The following is a 16,766-nucleotide window of genomic DNA, read 5'->3' on the forward strand; positions in this document are numbered from 1 at the left end:
GCCCTCATAGAGCTTATATACTAGCAGGAGAAAATAGAATAAGGAAAGGTATGTAGTGTGTCAGTTTTCACTTTGGTCAAGACTTCTGACCAGATATTAGAGGTAATTGGTTTCTCCATCTGTAATATTGGGTAGATGATCGGACTTTTTTCATATTGACTAGTACCCAATACTGTCAAGGATATAGAGAAAGATAAACTTTCCTTTACAGCAGATGAAGGGTACTTTTCTGGAAGGCACTCTGGCAATAACTAAAATCTTTCTGTGCCCTAAGAGCACTCTCAATTCTTTCCTGAATGTTTCTCTCCAAGACGGAAGTTCCCAGATTTTGGTTGGCCTTGGAAGCACCTGGGGAGCTAGGTAAAAACACAGAGAATCAGGCATTATGAATCATCAGTGAGCCTGGGCCTCAATAGTACATCTTTTACAGACCAAAGTTTCTAAAGCACTGCCTTAGATCTTTGCACAGCCAAACTCTCCTTCTGCGTCAGACCTTAACTTAGATGTCATTGCCTTGATGAGTGGTCTCTAAACACTGAGCCATTCAGTGTCCAGGTGAGGCACTATCCTCCAACAATCCCACGAGGGCCAGCTCTAAACTATTCAGTCCCATTCTTCTCCATTCCAAAAAGCAAGATGTCAAGAAAATAGAAGTACATCTATCTTTTATTTTTTTGACTGTAATATCCCCAATACCTGACTCATTGAATGAGCCTCAAAAATATATCTGCCCATTGTGAATCAGCATTTTTACTTCTGGGAATTCATCCTGAGGAAATAATTAAGAATGTATGCAAACATTTAGCCATAAGGATAAAACAGAGCTAGATTTAGGAAGGCAAGAAATTAGAATCAAATATTCATCAATAAAGTGGTTAAACAAAAATAATGATGCTGTTATTAAAAAAGTGATGTGTTCGACAAACTGCAAGTGGAAACTTTTCAAAATTAATGAGGAACTTAGAGGAGACACAGACCTATTAGCCAACTGTAATGAATGGAACTTCTATGAATTCTAACTTGAAGAATCTATTTTTTATTTTTATTTTAATTAATTTATTTTTTTTGTGTTAAGAATCTATTTTTTAAAAGCACATTTGATATAATCGGGTCAATTTGAATACTGACTATATAATTTTATAGTTTAAGGAAATGAGATATTGTGATTGACTCTTTTCTTTTAGAGATACATACTGAATGATTTGTTAGTGAAATGTCTGAGATTTGATTCAAAATCTGGGAAAGAGAAAAAATGGGTGGTAGTATTGATAAAACAATGTTAGCCATGAGCTACTAGCTATTGAAATTATTCTACTTTGTTTATGCTTGAAATTTTCCACAATAAAGACTACTGAAAATCCTCCCCAGACACTTAGTCACTTAAAGATCTGTTCCCCATTTATTAAGTGAAAGACGCAGGTAACAGTATGGTCCCACTGTATATTAACAAAAATACACATACCCAAAGTTCTAGAAAGATATATACCAAGAAATTAAGTTTCCCCCTCAATGCTAATCAACAGAATTTCCTACAATGATGGACATGTTCTACAACCTGTCCTGTTCAAAACAGTAGTCACTAGGCACATGTGGCTGAGTTCTAAAAATGCAGCAGTGTGAGAGAAGAATTCAACTCTTAATTTTGTCTAATTTCAGTTAATTTCAATAGCCACATGTGGCTAGTAGAGACCATACCGGGAGCATAGGAAGATGATGGAATTATGGATGATTATCTTTTTTACTTATTGTTAAACATTTTTCTTCATGAAAAAGCATTGTTTTGCAATAGAAAAAAGTAGGTTTTTTTTTTTTTCAGTTAGAACATTTACTCACTATTGGTATGGGTTCTCTTTACAGAACCATTCTGAAAATGAAATGAAATGGAATAAGCAAGTCACGCAGAAAAGTTTTATGTATCTGCTTTTAATTAACTTAAAAGGCAAAAACTGGTGATTCACTTCCAGGTCTGTTTTTTCAAACCTCCATTTCTTCTATCTCAATTCATATAAAAACATGTCTTTGTTTATTAAAAGGATTGAGTGTGAATGTGTTGCCTAGATGGGGAACTTCAACAGATGTCAATCATAGTGGAAAATAATTAGAGCTAGCCCCCATCCCTGAAAAAAGGAAAAAAGGCCTTTGCCATTTTTAGCTAATAAATGCATACAGCTCTGTGATCAGGAAGAAAATATTTAAAAGATGAAAAATGAATTTCCTGATTGAAGCAGTCAGCAGATAGGATCAACTGGATCAATATGACAGAGTTGAAAGGAATATAAGACTTTAAAAAAAAAAGAACAGACATGTTTAAGATTTTATTTATTTATTCATGAGAGACAGAGAGAGAGAGGCAGAGGCACAGGGAGAAGTAGGCTCCCTGGTGGACCCTGGGATCATGACCTGAGCTGAAGACAGACACTTAATTGACTGAGCCACCCAGGTACCCTAAACATGACAGCTCTTAACACATATGTCCGCAGTTATAGTTCACAATAAAGTGGAAGTCTGAGCATAAAAGAACTATGCCAGAGGTGAGATTTTTATTGACTTATTATCATAATTTTTCCGCATACAAAGTATTTAATCAAGTATAATATTTACAATTCTTACATAATGTACATTTTAGAGTAACTATAAAGATATGTACTTTGCTCCATTTACAATGACAAACTACAGTAAAACTACATTCATGAATTAGATACAAAACCTCTACATACTAATAAAAAGTAAATGGAGTGTTGGTTATACATTCTATAAAATATGCCTTTTCACAGGTAGCAAGAAATATTACATGTAATAAATCTTTATGACTGGAATGATCCAGAAATACCACAAAGCACAGATAAACACATATAGAAAAGTAGCTCATCATTTCCAAAAGTTAACCTTTAGCCTTTGTGTAAAATAAACGGTGCCAGCAATCTTCATAATGTAGCAAGCTTTCCCTGTTTAAAATGAACACCCTCTGCAGGAGGTTGTTGAGGAAAAATAAGAAAATCTAAAACATAATACAGTGAAAAGACCAATGCAGAGAAAAGATTAATCAAACCTTATTTCCCTCCCCTTATTATTTCATTATTTTAAGTGGGTAAATCTATGTAATTGGGAAAGGATATCTACGAAACCATGTTTATGGATGTAATTATTTAGCCAAACTGAATCCAAGGCCCTTTTAGTTACCTTTCATTTGGAAACATCAAGAATTTGATAAGTATATGGTAAATTAAAATCACCTTACCATGTTTTGCTTTCATTAATGTTTGCTTTTACAAAAATGTAATGTTTCCTACCATTCAATGTCTTCAAATCCGTATCTATTCCTTCAAGGTAATTTTATAACCAGGTTCTCCTGAGTATTTGGAGTCTTTGCTATGAAAACACAAGGAAAGCTGGCAGTCATTATCAGATTTTGCTGCTTTACAATGATTTCAAAACATCTCCCGATACAAGTAAAGTGCCTCCGACTAGTAGTCAGTCAGACAGGGGTTCTGGGGCCAGTTACGCCACCAACCAGCAAATCAATGACTCCCCTCTGTAAACCAAGAGGAAAATCCCAGGATCAAAGAAAAGAAATGTTGGCATTCTTAGAATAATATCGCAGAAATCCTACTGTCAGAATCAGGTGAGATAAAGCAATGTCAACATACACTGTGAGCAGAACAGCACACAAAAGGATGGTGTTATAGTTTCACCATGTTTTATCCACTCCTTTTATTTGTGAGAAGCTCTGAATCCAAAAAGGGTAGTAACTACTAGTCAGTGCTCTTTCCATATAACATGCAGGTGGAAGTCATTCTGGACATAATAATTCTATAAAAATATATCATTTTTCCTGCTCCTGTCCATGATCAAAAGTGCTATCAAACAGGAAAGTTAATATGACAATATGCGAGTGCTATGGGAATGTCTTCTTATTCAAAATGAGTACTAAGTTTAGTCTTAAATACAATTTGGTTTATTGTCACCATACCTCACATGTGTAAAATTATATTTTTTAAAATACTGCCTAACACATCACAAACTTAAGTTGTCCAGACTGTGAAGATATAATTTTTTTTCAACATGCACTCATGAAGAACCTAAGTACATATTCCAAATTAAATTATATGTTTTGGAAAGTAAACATCAAAGCTCACTAAAATCTACCAGTAAAGAATACCAATAAAAATTAGGTTCTGAATCCCTGGAAATTTACTGAATCCCTAGAAATTTCTGAATTTCTAAGAATTGTACCAAAGGTAAATTTTAAAAACCTTAGAAATCTTAAACATAAACTACAAATAACTACTCAATTACCTTTAGTCTAGTTCTGGTGTGAGACTGCATTTTATGAGCTCTTCATAGTACTGCTATTTTATTTTGATGTTAATCTAGCTTTTAAGTTAATGTGCTAGAACAATAAGCTAATAGAGCACTGACAAGGAACCAGAAATTAATATAAGCAGATCAGTTAAGGAAAGAAAACAAAGAGCTATCACATTGACTTATGAATCCCAAAAGTATGGTTAACATTGTTCACACTGTACTTTCTCATAATGCATTGAGAAAAATTCACAGCATAAAACTCAGATTTGTTACATACTATATAAAAGCTATTAGTTGACGCAGCTAAATCACCTTGGTAAGAGCCAATCTACTTTGTAACTACTTATAACTATTAATTTACTTAAGAGCCTTGCTATATTTACTGCATCGTTTCTGCCAAATTTCATCCAAATTGGGTCATGGCATATTCAAGAAATCAAGCCACTGGAATGTATTTTTGTATTGTCAGGCTCTCTATACTGATAAAGATTTAGTTTCTCTGAAGATATTCAGAACCATGATCATCTTCAAATACATCTCTAACCATTAAATTTAAGTAGAAACTAAGTTTAATGAAACTTTTATTATACTAACATTAATAAAACTCACGACTCCAGCCACATTGGTAAGAGTGTCATAAGGAACTGCCTTCACGACCAGAGGCCCCAGAGATGATCTGGAGCACCAATGGCTGGATCCCAAAGCAAAACTGTTCAGGCTTCCTCAGATAAAGCTTAGGAGATTTAGAAGTGAAGCCCTGTGATTAACCAGAATAGGTACTACAAAGGAAAAGTGAGCTTCTCTTTTTCTTTCTGTTCATTTTTAACATATTTCTAACATAACTTATCCTTGAACTTTTTGGACAACTTCAAAGTACACTCTAATAAAAATGTTACAGACCAGATCTGTGCAAAGCCAAATGATCTGTGACTCTGAGGTGAGAAACAGGAAGATTTAATGTTTTTGTTACTGTCATAATTAAAATACAGGCCAGGGAAGTTAACATTTTTTTAGAAATAACACAAATATATTTTATCCTTATCTAATATATGGTGATTATTACTAAATAAGCATTGTAGGCATACAATTTGGCCAAATATGGAAACTTTTCTGTGACAAGAATTTACTTCAGTCTAATTCCTGTTTAGTTAAATCCTGGTTTGACATGCAATCAACTTAAAAAACTCTAGTTACTGGAGGGAGGGATGTTAGGAAATTTTATGTTTAAAATTTATTTTATCTACCAAATTAAATATAATTTTTCTACTTATTTGGTAGCGCAAATTTTAAAAACTCTTATTTAGAAACCGAGTATCAATAATACGACATCATGTAAAAGAAGATTAAACTTAATTCTTGACAATATTAGAAACTATAAGGCAAATTACTTAATTATTTTGTACTCCTGACAAGATATGTCAATCAAAGACGAAATCAGACAAATTTATAGCATTTACGTGTAAATTAGTAGATCCATGTTCTGGAATTCAAGGGTGTTTCATGTAACCAACTACTAAAGATACATAGATGGTATAATTTAAAATACTGTATACTGTATACAAAGGATAGATGTTGAAAAAATTAAAAAGCAATTTATCATTACATATTTTAGTATAAACTGAGAAAACCTTGAGATTTTTCTTTTCCAGAAATTTTTCTTTCACTCAGTGCAATAGCAAAGTTATCTTGAAAAGGAGAAATTTTGAATACAAAAATGCTCTACATTATAACTTAATCAGTTGAAAGTTACAATCTGATAAAAGTATAATTTTCAACATTCAAGTAACCTCTGAAACATAGTTTTATTACATCAATAAATTTGTCAAGGTTTTAGGAAACCAACCCAACAATGAAGGACTACAACTTCTGTAAGTAAGGTTCTTTTGGTTATTTTTTTAAAAAAATTGTTAAGGGCTTCTTTATGCTTCATAAAATTGGATAGATCTGAAAGACTGAGTTACGTCTACTTGTACAGCCATTACACGTATGTTAACTTAAACAATAACCAGACATCTAAGGAATATCACTATATTTATGAGCAAATGGAGGAAACATATTCTCTAGCTCTGAGAATTACATTACATATTGTGTGTATAACAGGATACCAGAGAACAAAACAAAACAACAAAAAAAGTATTTTTGAACCACCAAACTTCATTAGGGAAGCTAAAGAAAAGACATATTCTTCAGGCAGGCAGGACAGTTGGCTCTTATTTTGATGCAGACATGCTTGACTGAATGGTCCTTGGCATGATGCATAGAAAAAAAAATCAATGCTACCCATTGGCAAAAACAGAGATTTCATCCAAACTATTAGCATCTTGTAACCTAAAGATGGCCTAAGTCTAGATTTTGTCTATAAAAAATAGCCCTTTAAACAGACTTCTTTTTTTTTTTTAATAAAAGAGGTCCTAAAGTAGGTTCCTCTCCCAACTACTAGAGACCTACGTTTTAATTTATAAAAAATATCAATGAATGGGGTACCTTTTTTCCAAACCACTCAATACCTACTAAAATTAAGTAGAGTTAAAGCAGTAAAAACTTGTAAGATTTCAGATGTACACATTAGGGGATGATTCAATTTAATATTTTCCCCTTTAAAAAACTCAGAATTTCTGTGAATCTTGCTGGAAACGATTTAGTTTCTCTGGATTATTGGATGCCATTTGGGAAAAATCACGAAAAATATCCTGGTAGGTTTCATCACCTGCATGAAAGTAAAATAAAGACACTTTTAAAATGTATATAATGAAAGTATTAATAAACATTCATTTTTATGGCTAGCAATTATAATTAGTCACATTCAAATTTTGCTCAGATGAACATTTTTGGAAGAAAAAAGACTAACATATATAAATGCTGAAAAAGCATATAGTGAAAGAAAAAAAAGCTATACCTGAAAAAAGCACCTCAGATGCAGCCACAGAGGAAAGCTCAGAGTTAGAAAAGAGCAAAGATGCAAGTATTTTAAAGCAATGTAAAGAAATACATTTATTTACACAGAAATTAAAGTCATTCTAAATGAGGTATAGTAAACAAGGCATTCTTTAAATAAATATTTTCCTTGATCGAGGCCAAAAGAAAAGACCAATAACAAATACTAATGCTTCTGATGGATGCAAGTTATTAATAAGACAAACTGATAATCAGGTGAGAAAAAAGTCTATTTTAATATTATCTTTTAGTTAAAAGGCATTTTAATTTAAATAGCATGTGAAAAAGGAATTCTTTACTCAAACATGAATGCTGAACTAAAATTAATGCACCTAATCCACTGCTTACTGAGCTTATAAAATAATAAAGCCTAGAAAATTACTATATAAAGTCAGTTTCACATTTAGTCAAGTTTTTTGTTTACTGTAAGTCATATGAGCAAGAGTGCTATGACAAAACAGGAACAGATACAAAAGATGTCTGTTAAATTAGAGTATTACACATATGTATATACATACAAATATGCTTGTAGAGAAGATTATAGATACTGATTCTATATCAGACTGAATACTGTTTTTCTTGCCCTCATAAGAAACTAAATATATGAATACGTAAAGATTAATTCCTCAGATAAAGCATATGTATAAAGTAAAATTTTATTTTAAAGATGAATCTTTCATCATGAATACTTCCCGTCAAACATTAGCTTTACACAGCATAGTTCTGTTTTCAAAATTTAAGCCATCAAATACTGCTTTAAATGATTACTGCTGCAACAGGGTTTTATAATTATTTCCCCTATGATATCTTGCATCCATCTTAGTACAAACTCATTGCTACAGCTGTTAATAGTGCAGTAAGTTTTGTCAGCTTTTAATAAGTGAGATTTTTGAGGCAAAAGGTGTCATACCAAAAGCTAGAGAATCGGAAAAAAGTTGGGGGGGGGAATAAAGATCTAGTAAAAAGGTCTAACAGCATAACCCAAAATTTTCAATAAAAAATTTTTAATACTTTTAATATGTAGTCACATTAAGTATTTAGTCTATGTAAAAAGCAAGTTATTAAAATCTCTATATAGTTTCCATTTAGTCCTGGAAATGTTCTCATGACCTGAATCAGTCTACTTTAAAAAGAAAAAATATAGTAAGAAGAAAATCTTAATAGGTTGGCTAAGAGTAGCATCTAACTCATATTATGTTATTAAAACAATAAAAATAAAATTTGATATACTAGATCTGTTAGGACAATCCAATTACACCCATGATTTCTTAGAAGTTAAACTCTCACATTAAATGACAAACTACAAATCTATTCCCATTTTTAGCCATTCTAAAAGATATAAAATAAACTGAGAAGAGACCAACATTAAAAATCAATTAACAAACCATACAAAATATTTAAAAATTCTTATCTTAGATGTTGAATTAAAATATTTAAAATATTTATTGTAAACATTAGAAATATTTTTAAAATACTATTTAAACTTGAGAGTCTGGAATTTTACTTTCCAAGGAAGTGTAAAGTGCAGATATAATACAAAAATAATACACTGATTTTACCATTCAACACCAGAAGTAACTTAAAAGGCACACATTATACATTCAAGAAGAAATAGGAAGAAATCTAGCAGACGCTAATGCCAAATAGTTTACAGATAGCACCAGATGAGCATTCTTAAGTATTACAACAGTACAATGGCAATATATGGCTTCTACTATTAGCAATGCATATTCTGTATAACAAACTGTAGGGTTTTTTTTTCTTTTTGTGGTTTTCCAGCTTTTGTTCTTAAATCACCTAGTACCTATTATACAAGTACGTTTTAGTAGAACCATTGTACCATGCAAAACAAATTATAAGATCTTTTATTCACTGAATTAAATGCTTCCTTGAAGGAAAGTGTTGGTGCTACACTAATCATTGGTTTCACGAATACATTTTAAGAGTTAATACAATACAAAAGGAAGTCTCACCTTTACACACACACAAAACTTCCTGTTAACGTTCAGTTTCTAAAACATTAATTAATGGACTATCAATAAAATACCTTTCTTAGGTCTCAAAATGTATTATCAAAAAGCAAACATTACAATAACAATAGTGACTAAGATATTTAATATCATTAACATAAATTGAACTTCAATGTGATTCTTTAAAATTTAAGTATAATTTTAATCATTAAGAATTTTTCCCAAGGCAAATATAACTTGTCTACACTACAATACATAAACAATAACCCAGAATATGCTGCCCTGGAAAGTTCACAGAAGTACATTTAACAGTTTATTATAAATGGTAAGCAACTAATCACCCAGTATTTGTAACGCTACGTTATATCCTTTAAATTACTTAATCACATTGTATTTCTCTTCCAATAGTTAACTTTTCTATATGCCCAGACAGTTCTGGGTTTTTAAAATGTGCACTGCTATATGTCCAGTGATAGTTTAAAATAGTTTTTGATTTTTGGTATTCAGAATATCCATTGCAATAGCAATTATGATGATCCAAGGTTTTGTTAATTTTGCTCTTAAAATGCACTCCCCTCAAAGAGATGGCAGTACATGACACCCCACCTTCGGGTGATCAAATATATGATCCCACCCTTTCTGGGTTGGTTACAGCTTCCTTTGAAAATTGATCAGTGATCAACCATTGCCAGCAACCTAGTCACATAACCAGTAGTGGTTCTGTAAAGCAAGAACTTTCAGCTGGCTGAGAAACTCTGCCAACAATCAAGAGGAGTCACAGAGCCAGACACTGTGGGAACCACCAAAGTGGTTTCCAACAACGGAGAGCAGGGCGTGGTATTTCACTCACTCACCCAGTCCTCTTTAGAGTTGTAGGAACTGATAAAGAGGGATACATCCTCCCTTCAGGAAATGTGTGCTACTATAGCACCTTGCAAAAAAACAGGGAGTTTCAGGGTTGTAGATAAAAGGTTCAGAAGTGGGGTTTCTCAGAAATAAGTCCATGATTTCCAAAGATTATATCTGAGACTTATAAGTGATAGGGCTCTTCATTATCAAAGATTGAAAATACCTGCATTTTAAAATTACCCACAATTCTAAGGTATTGCTAGGGAACAAAAAAAAGGATCTAGATAAAACAATCAACCAAAATTAATGAGAGAAAAAGAGCAGTGACAAGTAGAGGGAAAGAAAGACCTACTGCCTGAGCAAACATTTCTGCTCTCCAAAGACTCATGAAGAAAAAGAAAAGTAGCCAGAGAGCAACTGCTGTGCCATTTCACCACAACATCTGTATAAGTATATAAAATTCTGCTTTACATGAGACCCCATAAATGCATTAAAAATCTATTATCAAGATTATTCTCTCATTTTATTCTGCTGATACACCATCTCCAGAATTCTGATCTATTTTTAAGCTCTAAATCAAAATTTGAGAGTGACAGGAAAAAAAAAAATTTTTAAGTGAGTCTTTTTTGTTCAAATTTTCATTTAAAAAAATTGAAAAAATTCATTTTTATACTGAGGAAAGTAAAGTGTTTACTCATAAACTTATACATAAAATGACAGTGAGAGAGACATTTGAGCACTCCTAAATGGTGGCAGCAGAAGCAATCTGAGTGGAACTAGAAGTCACAAGAATATGGAGGCCCTGTCCTTTCAAGCTTCCCAACTCCAAAGGAAAATCGACCACTGACCTTATGACTAATCAGTTGGGTGTAACTTCATTAGCAAATAGCTTAAGGAAAGAACAGCTAACCAAACATTTAAGTTTAAAATTTCAGGAATAAGAATTATTTAACTTAAAATCCTGAAGTTCACTCTTAACCTCACAAATATCAGGTCATAGTCTTTGAATAATTTTTATTTTTAAAGTGCTTAAACACAAAGGCCTCAAAAATGGCCTAGTAATACTCTCACTTAAGTATATTCTGTTACAAAATTATAACTTATTTAAAATCTAACATTCAAGTTTAAAACAAATGGGTGAAATTCAGAATTAACACTGACACTTCACCCTTAATCAGCACTCTTACATCTTGGTATACCATGAGTCAGAAGTATTGTTTGATCCATAGGATTAAAATGGGACACCCTAGATTAGAAGCTACTAGCTGAAGTGCCTCTAGTCTCAAAGTTCTTACTTTTTCCCTCTTAAACTAGACCAACAGTAAGTAGTAGATATAGTCCTCTGAGAAAAGAATGGCCCCATATTTATATTAATTATATATTAATCCAGTTAAAGTAAAAGTTAATGGCTAAAGCTAGCATAAAATACTGAAATTTCAAAACATATTTAAACAGTAAGAATAGATAATATTACTAAGCCCCTTTAAAAATAATATATTAATATTCATTTTTTAAAAATCAAATGTACTTATTGAAACTAACATTCTCAATTATTTTGGTCATGAATTCCTGGAATTTTTTACTAATACGTATATGAATTTCAAACAAAGAAATTAGTAATTCATATACTCAAATTCATGAGAATGGAGATCCAATTATTAATCTTTTCTTTGTGAAAAATGTCTAATTAGGATGTGTTCATCAAAAAAAGGAATCTGATTATCAACATTCTTCCTTTTCCTGACTTCTTGATGCAAAGGTGAAAATTACTCAAAATGAGACGTGAGTTGATCCTGAGTTGAGGTTTCTCTAACAAGCTACTTTGCCATCAGGTTCGTGAAATACTGTTCTAAATACTTAGATTTATCCAAAAGATACTGTATGATTGCTGGGGCAAAGCTACAATAAAGTGAAACCTTTTCTTTATACTTTTTAAACTAACTCCATTCTCTTTATGGACTTATTAAACCACTCCTAAATTTTATTTTTAAACCTACAACTTATTTTTAGATCAGATTACGGAACTCCTCATTCAGTAAACTTTTTCTAGGTATTTGCCATACTGCCTTTTTATATGCCAAACACATGGTGATTTGGTTTTTTCCCTGAACACAATTTATAGAAATTCCCTGAATAACAAAAAGAAAACAACTCTGTTATATTCATTTGACAGCTAAAGAGAATTCCAAAATGAAAATGACTATTGTGCTGCTGTAAGGGTACAAAGATAGGTTATCATTCCATTCGCGTCACTGGAATGTATATGGAAGACATCTGTACAGCAGTAAAGAAGTCAGCAGCCAAAGTTGAACACAGCAAGTAAATGTGTACTGTAGTAGGAATAGTTACGGAGTTTTAAAGGCTCAGGAGTTAGCCACTCCCAAGAATTCAGTAGGTATAATACATAACAACTCACAATTTACAAGTAGGTTATACAAAATACTCTAGGGTATTAAGTCAGTTTGCTAAAGAACTATGAATCTTCCAACTGTAAACTAATAAATTCCTGAATGCATTTCTTATACTGCATTTCAGTATGGTTATTAGTAGAATATTGACCTGGCTGTCCATAAAGTCCTTCTGATTCCCGCATCTCTTCATTCATTCTTGCTAAACGTAACCTAAAATTAAAGGAAAGGATTTTTAGATGAAGTTACGTAATATAGATATTCATAAACTAATAAGCCCTGACAATAAAACCTTCCTAACTAGTACATTTCAGCTCTGTTTAAGCAGGATCCTTGCAGCACGGCCAATAGCTTACTTCCTCCAGACTCCGGAGACTCCCTGGCTTCCACAGCAACCTGCCACACTTACACTGCCAACTGCTGGAAGTGTTGTTTCTATGGTATGGAATGTTGTATTATACCATATACGTTCATTCTGGTTCATCCTGAGCTGAGGTAGTTCAAGACATACAAATAGCATGTGTTATGTCTAAATAGTGGAAATACATTTTGATGTATTAAATGACCACAGGTTGCCAAGATTTTCCCAAGGTTTCTATTTGGTTATACATTCTTTTTTGGGTTATTCATCCTGCCAGCAGGAAGACATACGGCATTGGATTAAGAAGACACGAATTTCCTCCCATTTTCTTACTAAGTTCAAGCAACATTTTGAGAGAGGCAAATGTTTCCTTTGGTGTACCTCTCCCCCTTTGTACTATTTATACTATTTGCCTGTGCTTTGGACCACCAAATACTCACTGCCCCATGAGAACTCTATCACCATCTACTGACATGCACTCTCTGGCATCTGCGGCATCTGCCATGAGCTTTCCCTCTCTTCAGAATACTACCATTCCATTCTCTTCCATCGCTTCATAACCATTGTGTGAGTTAATAGCGCTGCAAGTCCTCTTTGATATTTGGACTTTTCAGAGAGGACTCTTATTTTCAAAAATTAAGTGAAACTGAAGTCCTCACACAAAGTAAAATGAGAAAATTTAGACAACTTGGGAACAGATATTTTTGAAAAGGGACTATTCTTATTTTTTAAGATTTATTTATTTATTGAAGAAAGAGAGCAAGTGTGGGGAGGGGGAGGCAGAGAGAAAAACTTTATCAGACTCCCCACTGAGCTTGGAGACCAATGTGGGGCTTGATCTCATGACCGTGAGATCATGACCTGAGCCAAAAACAAGGGTCAGGTGCTTAACCAACTGCATCACCTAGGGGCCCCAAAAGGGGCTATTATTAAAAGAATTTCTTTATACTATCTCTATCTTTTCTTTATTTAATAACTTACCTTTATCTAATGGTGAATCTAAAATGTTTTAAATGTTTTAAAAGTTCTAAATTTTCCTGCAACAGCCTCCAAAATTACAATAACCTCTCCAGTGAGGAAAGAACACTGAGTGCAGAGAAAGTATGTTTTACTGTTTTACTGTGTGTCTTAATTTGGCAGGGGCCAGGAGGAGCGATATATGATAACTCAAGAATTCTCAGTGGTGGGCACCTGGGTGGCTCAGTGGGTTAAGCCTCTGCCTTCAGCTCGGGTCATGATCTCGGGGTCCTGGGATCGAGGCCCATATTGGGCTCCCTGCCCAGCGGGGAGCCTGCTTTCCCCCTCTCTCTGTCTGCCTCTCTTCCTAATTGTAATCCCTCCTGCTATCAAATAAATAAATATATTTAAAAAAAAAAAAGAATTCTCAGTGGCAGCTCAGTTAAGGCAGTTGGGAGAGTCTCTCTTTATAAGTGACTGAGATTCAGTAATGTGAATGAAACTACCTCTACCCATATAACAGGATCAACAATTCAATCAACCCAGAACAGAATGAGTAAGTAACTTCATACAACATATTTCCTACATTAATAATAAAGTGCAGGTAACAACCACATTTCTAGGTTCAGTGTAAACAAACAACTTTGATCTAAGATGCAAATCAAATTAAGATCTCAAAACTCTTTAACAGATCATATTCAATCATATTCAAACATTAAAAACAAGTATTTTTACCTTAAAATATAATATTTGTGTGAATAGTTCCTTTAAAAAAAAGCACAAACAGATCCTAAGTATCACTGCCCAAAGGCAATGCAGCTGTAAAAGTGACTGACATCAACACAGCTGTCCCCCATACTTAACAATCCTTGAACTTTTGAGGTAGAATAAATGTAGATTCCTGAGTAGAGTAACTTCCTATTACTACCAATCCAACCCCCACCCTAGTACTGTAGTGAGAATTAAAGATCCATTTTAGAGAAGCCACTGGTTTTGTGTTCTTACTGGTCAGGCAGTATAAAAGAAGTGGCTAAGAACATGGATTTTGGAGCCAAAATTCTTAATTCCAAATCCCCACTGCACCCGTCATCAGTTTCTTAAATTATCTGTGGCATGGCTTCCTTATAAAATGAGGCTAATTAACAATAGTATCTTCCTCATAGGGTCGTTGTGAGAACCAAATAAGTTCATGTGTGTAAAGTGCTTAATATGTTTAATATGTCTAGAGAAGTTTATGGCACAAAGTAAATAATCAAGTTTATAGTTCACACCTATGCATGAAACTATGCTAAAACCCTGTACAAGTAACACACTGTATGAGAAATAATCAAGGAGAAAGAAAACACTTACAAAGTCACTATGTCAGCATTGGCTGCTTCCACAGCGATAGTCAAAGGGTCTTTCCCTTCTTCATCGGTGGCATGCTGATTGGCACCTCGTTTTAGAAATAAACATACCTGCCTGTTTAAGGAAAGAGCATTTTTGAGACATTGCCAATAAGAAAAAAAAAATAGTATTCACCTTAAAAAAATAAAAAACACTAAAGAAATAACATTTTCATTAGGAAATTCTTGACTCATTCTACACCTATTAATTGAACACTGGTTCTAATAATATAAATTTACCCTCATCAGCATTTTACAAATCTCTAGATGTTTTTACATTTAACTTGTAGCACGATGGGATGTATAAATTATGGTCCCTACCCTCAAATAATATCAGAAAAAGATGTACACATATATCCATAAACTTAAAACAGAAATCATTCACGGCCAAATCAGTCAAGGCAATGTTAACATCATACCAATGATAATTCAACAGCAAAGAGTGGAAGGTAATCCTCCCACTGGACTCCACAAATATTCCTAACTTGAAGAAAGTAACAAAAATGAAAAAAAAAATGATAGGATGAGTAAATGAGTCTATTAAGTAAAATGGGAAGAGTGGCTGTTTAAGAAAAAAATACAAAAATACGGGGCGCTCGGGTGGCTCAGTCGTTACGTCTGCCTTCGGCTCAGGTCATGATCCCAAGGTCCTGGGATCAAGTCCCGCATTGGGCTCCCTGCTCAGTGGAGAAGCCTGCCTCTCCCTCTCCCACTCCCCCTGCTTGTATTCTCTCTCTCATTGTCTCTCTCTCTCTAATGAATAAATAAAATCTTAAAAAAAAGAAATACAAAAAAAAAAAAAGAAATACAGGGGCACCTGGGTGGCCTCTGCCTTCGACTCAGATCATGATCCCAGGATCAAGGGATCGAGCCCTGCCTGCATCGGGCTCTCCATTCAGCAGGGAGCCTGCTTCCCTTCCTCTCTCTCTGCCTGCCTCTCTGCCTACTTGTGATCTTTGTCTGCCAAATAAATAATAATAATCTTTTAAATAAATAAATAATCTTAAAAAAAAAAATAGGGACACCTGGGTGGCTCAGTTGGTTAAGCATCTGCCTTCAGCTCAGATCATGATCCCAGGGTCCTGGGATCGAGTCCCACATCGGGCTCCTTGCTCAGTGGGGAGCCTGCATCTCTCGTTGCCTCTGCCTGCCACTCTGCCTGCTTATGTGTACTCTCTCTCTCTCCCTGACAAATAGATAAATAAAATCTTTTTAAAAAATACAAAAATAAATATGAACATTTTTAAGTTTACAAAAGTTTTTACGATGAAGTTACTGAACTCAAGTCTCTGCTGGCTAAATTATGATAAAAATAGAAAATGCTTTAAAAAATAGATGTTTTAAATAAAGTAAAAAAAGAACAGCATCTTGATTTTTGGGTACTAAGAATAGGATATCTGAGATATTTTATTTTTTAAATTTGTTTATTTTTATTTATTAGAGACAGAGTGAGAGCGAGAGAGATCACACAGGGAGAGGGAGAAGAAGCAGATTTCCCACTGAGCAGGGAGCCTGATGTGGGACTTGATCCCAGGACCCCGAGATCATGACCCAAGCTCAACGCAGATGCTCAACTGCCTGAGCCACCCAGGTGCCC

At 33.8% G+C, this 16,766-nt stretch overlaps 1 protein-coding gene across 4 annotated transcripts in view; it reads right to left on the reverse strand.

The window, feature by feature from the left end:
• Positions 1–2,518: 2,518 nt before the first annotated feature.
• Positions 2,519–16,766, reverse strand: part of ACAP2 (ArfGAP with coiled-coil, ankyrin repeat and PH domains 2) — a 159,343-nt gene continuing 145,095 nt past the window's right edge. For all 4 annotated transcript variants that reach the window (XM_044252040.1, XM_044252043.1, XM_044252041.1 and 1 more), the window contains 3 exons: positions 15,135–15,245; positions 12,618–12,679; positions 2,519–7,012 (listed from right to left, as the gene is read on the reverse strand). In XM_044252040.1, coding sequence (XP_044107975.1) covers positions 6,912–7,012; positions 12,618–12,679; positions 15,135–15,245 — 274 coding nt within the window. In that variant the 3' untranslated portion in view covers positions 2,519–6,911. The remainder of the gene's footprint in view (positions 7,013–12,617; positions 12,680–15,134; positions 15,246–16,766) is intronic.

The sequence above is a fragment of the Neovison vison genome, chromosome 6 (assembly GCF_020171115.1).
Source record: "Neovison vison isolate M4711 chromosome 6, ASM_NN_V1, whole genome shotgun sequence".
NCBI classification, from domain to species: Eukaryota; Metazoa; Chordata; class Mammalia; order Carnivora; family Mustelidae; genus Neogale; species Neogale vison.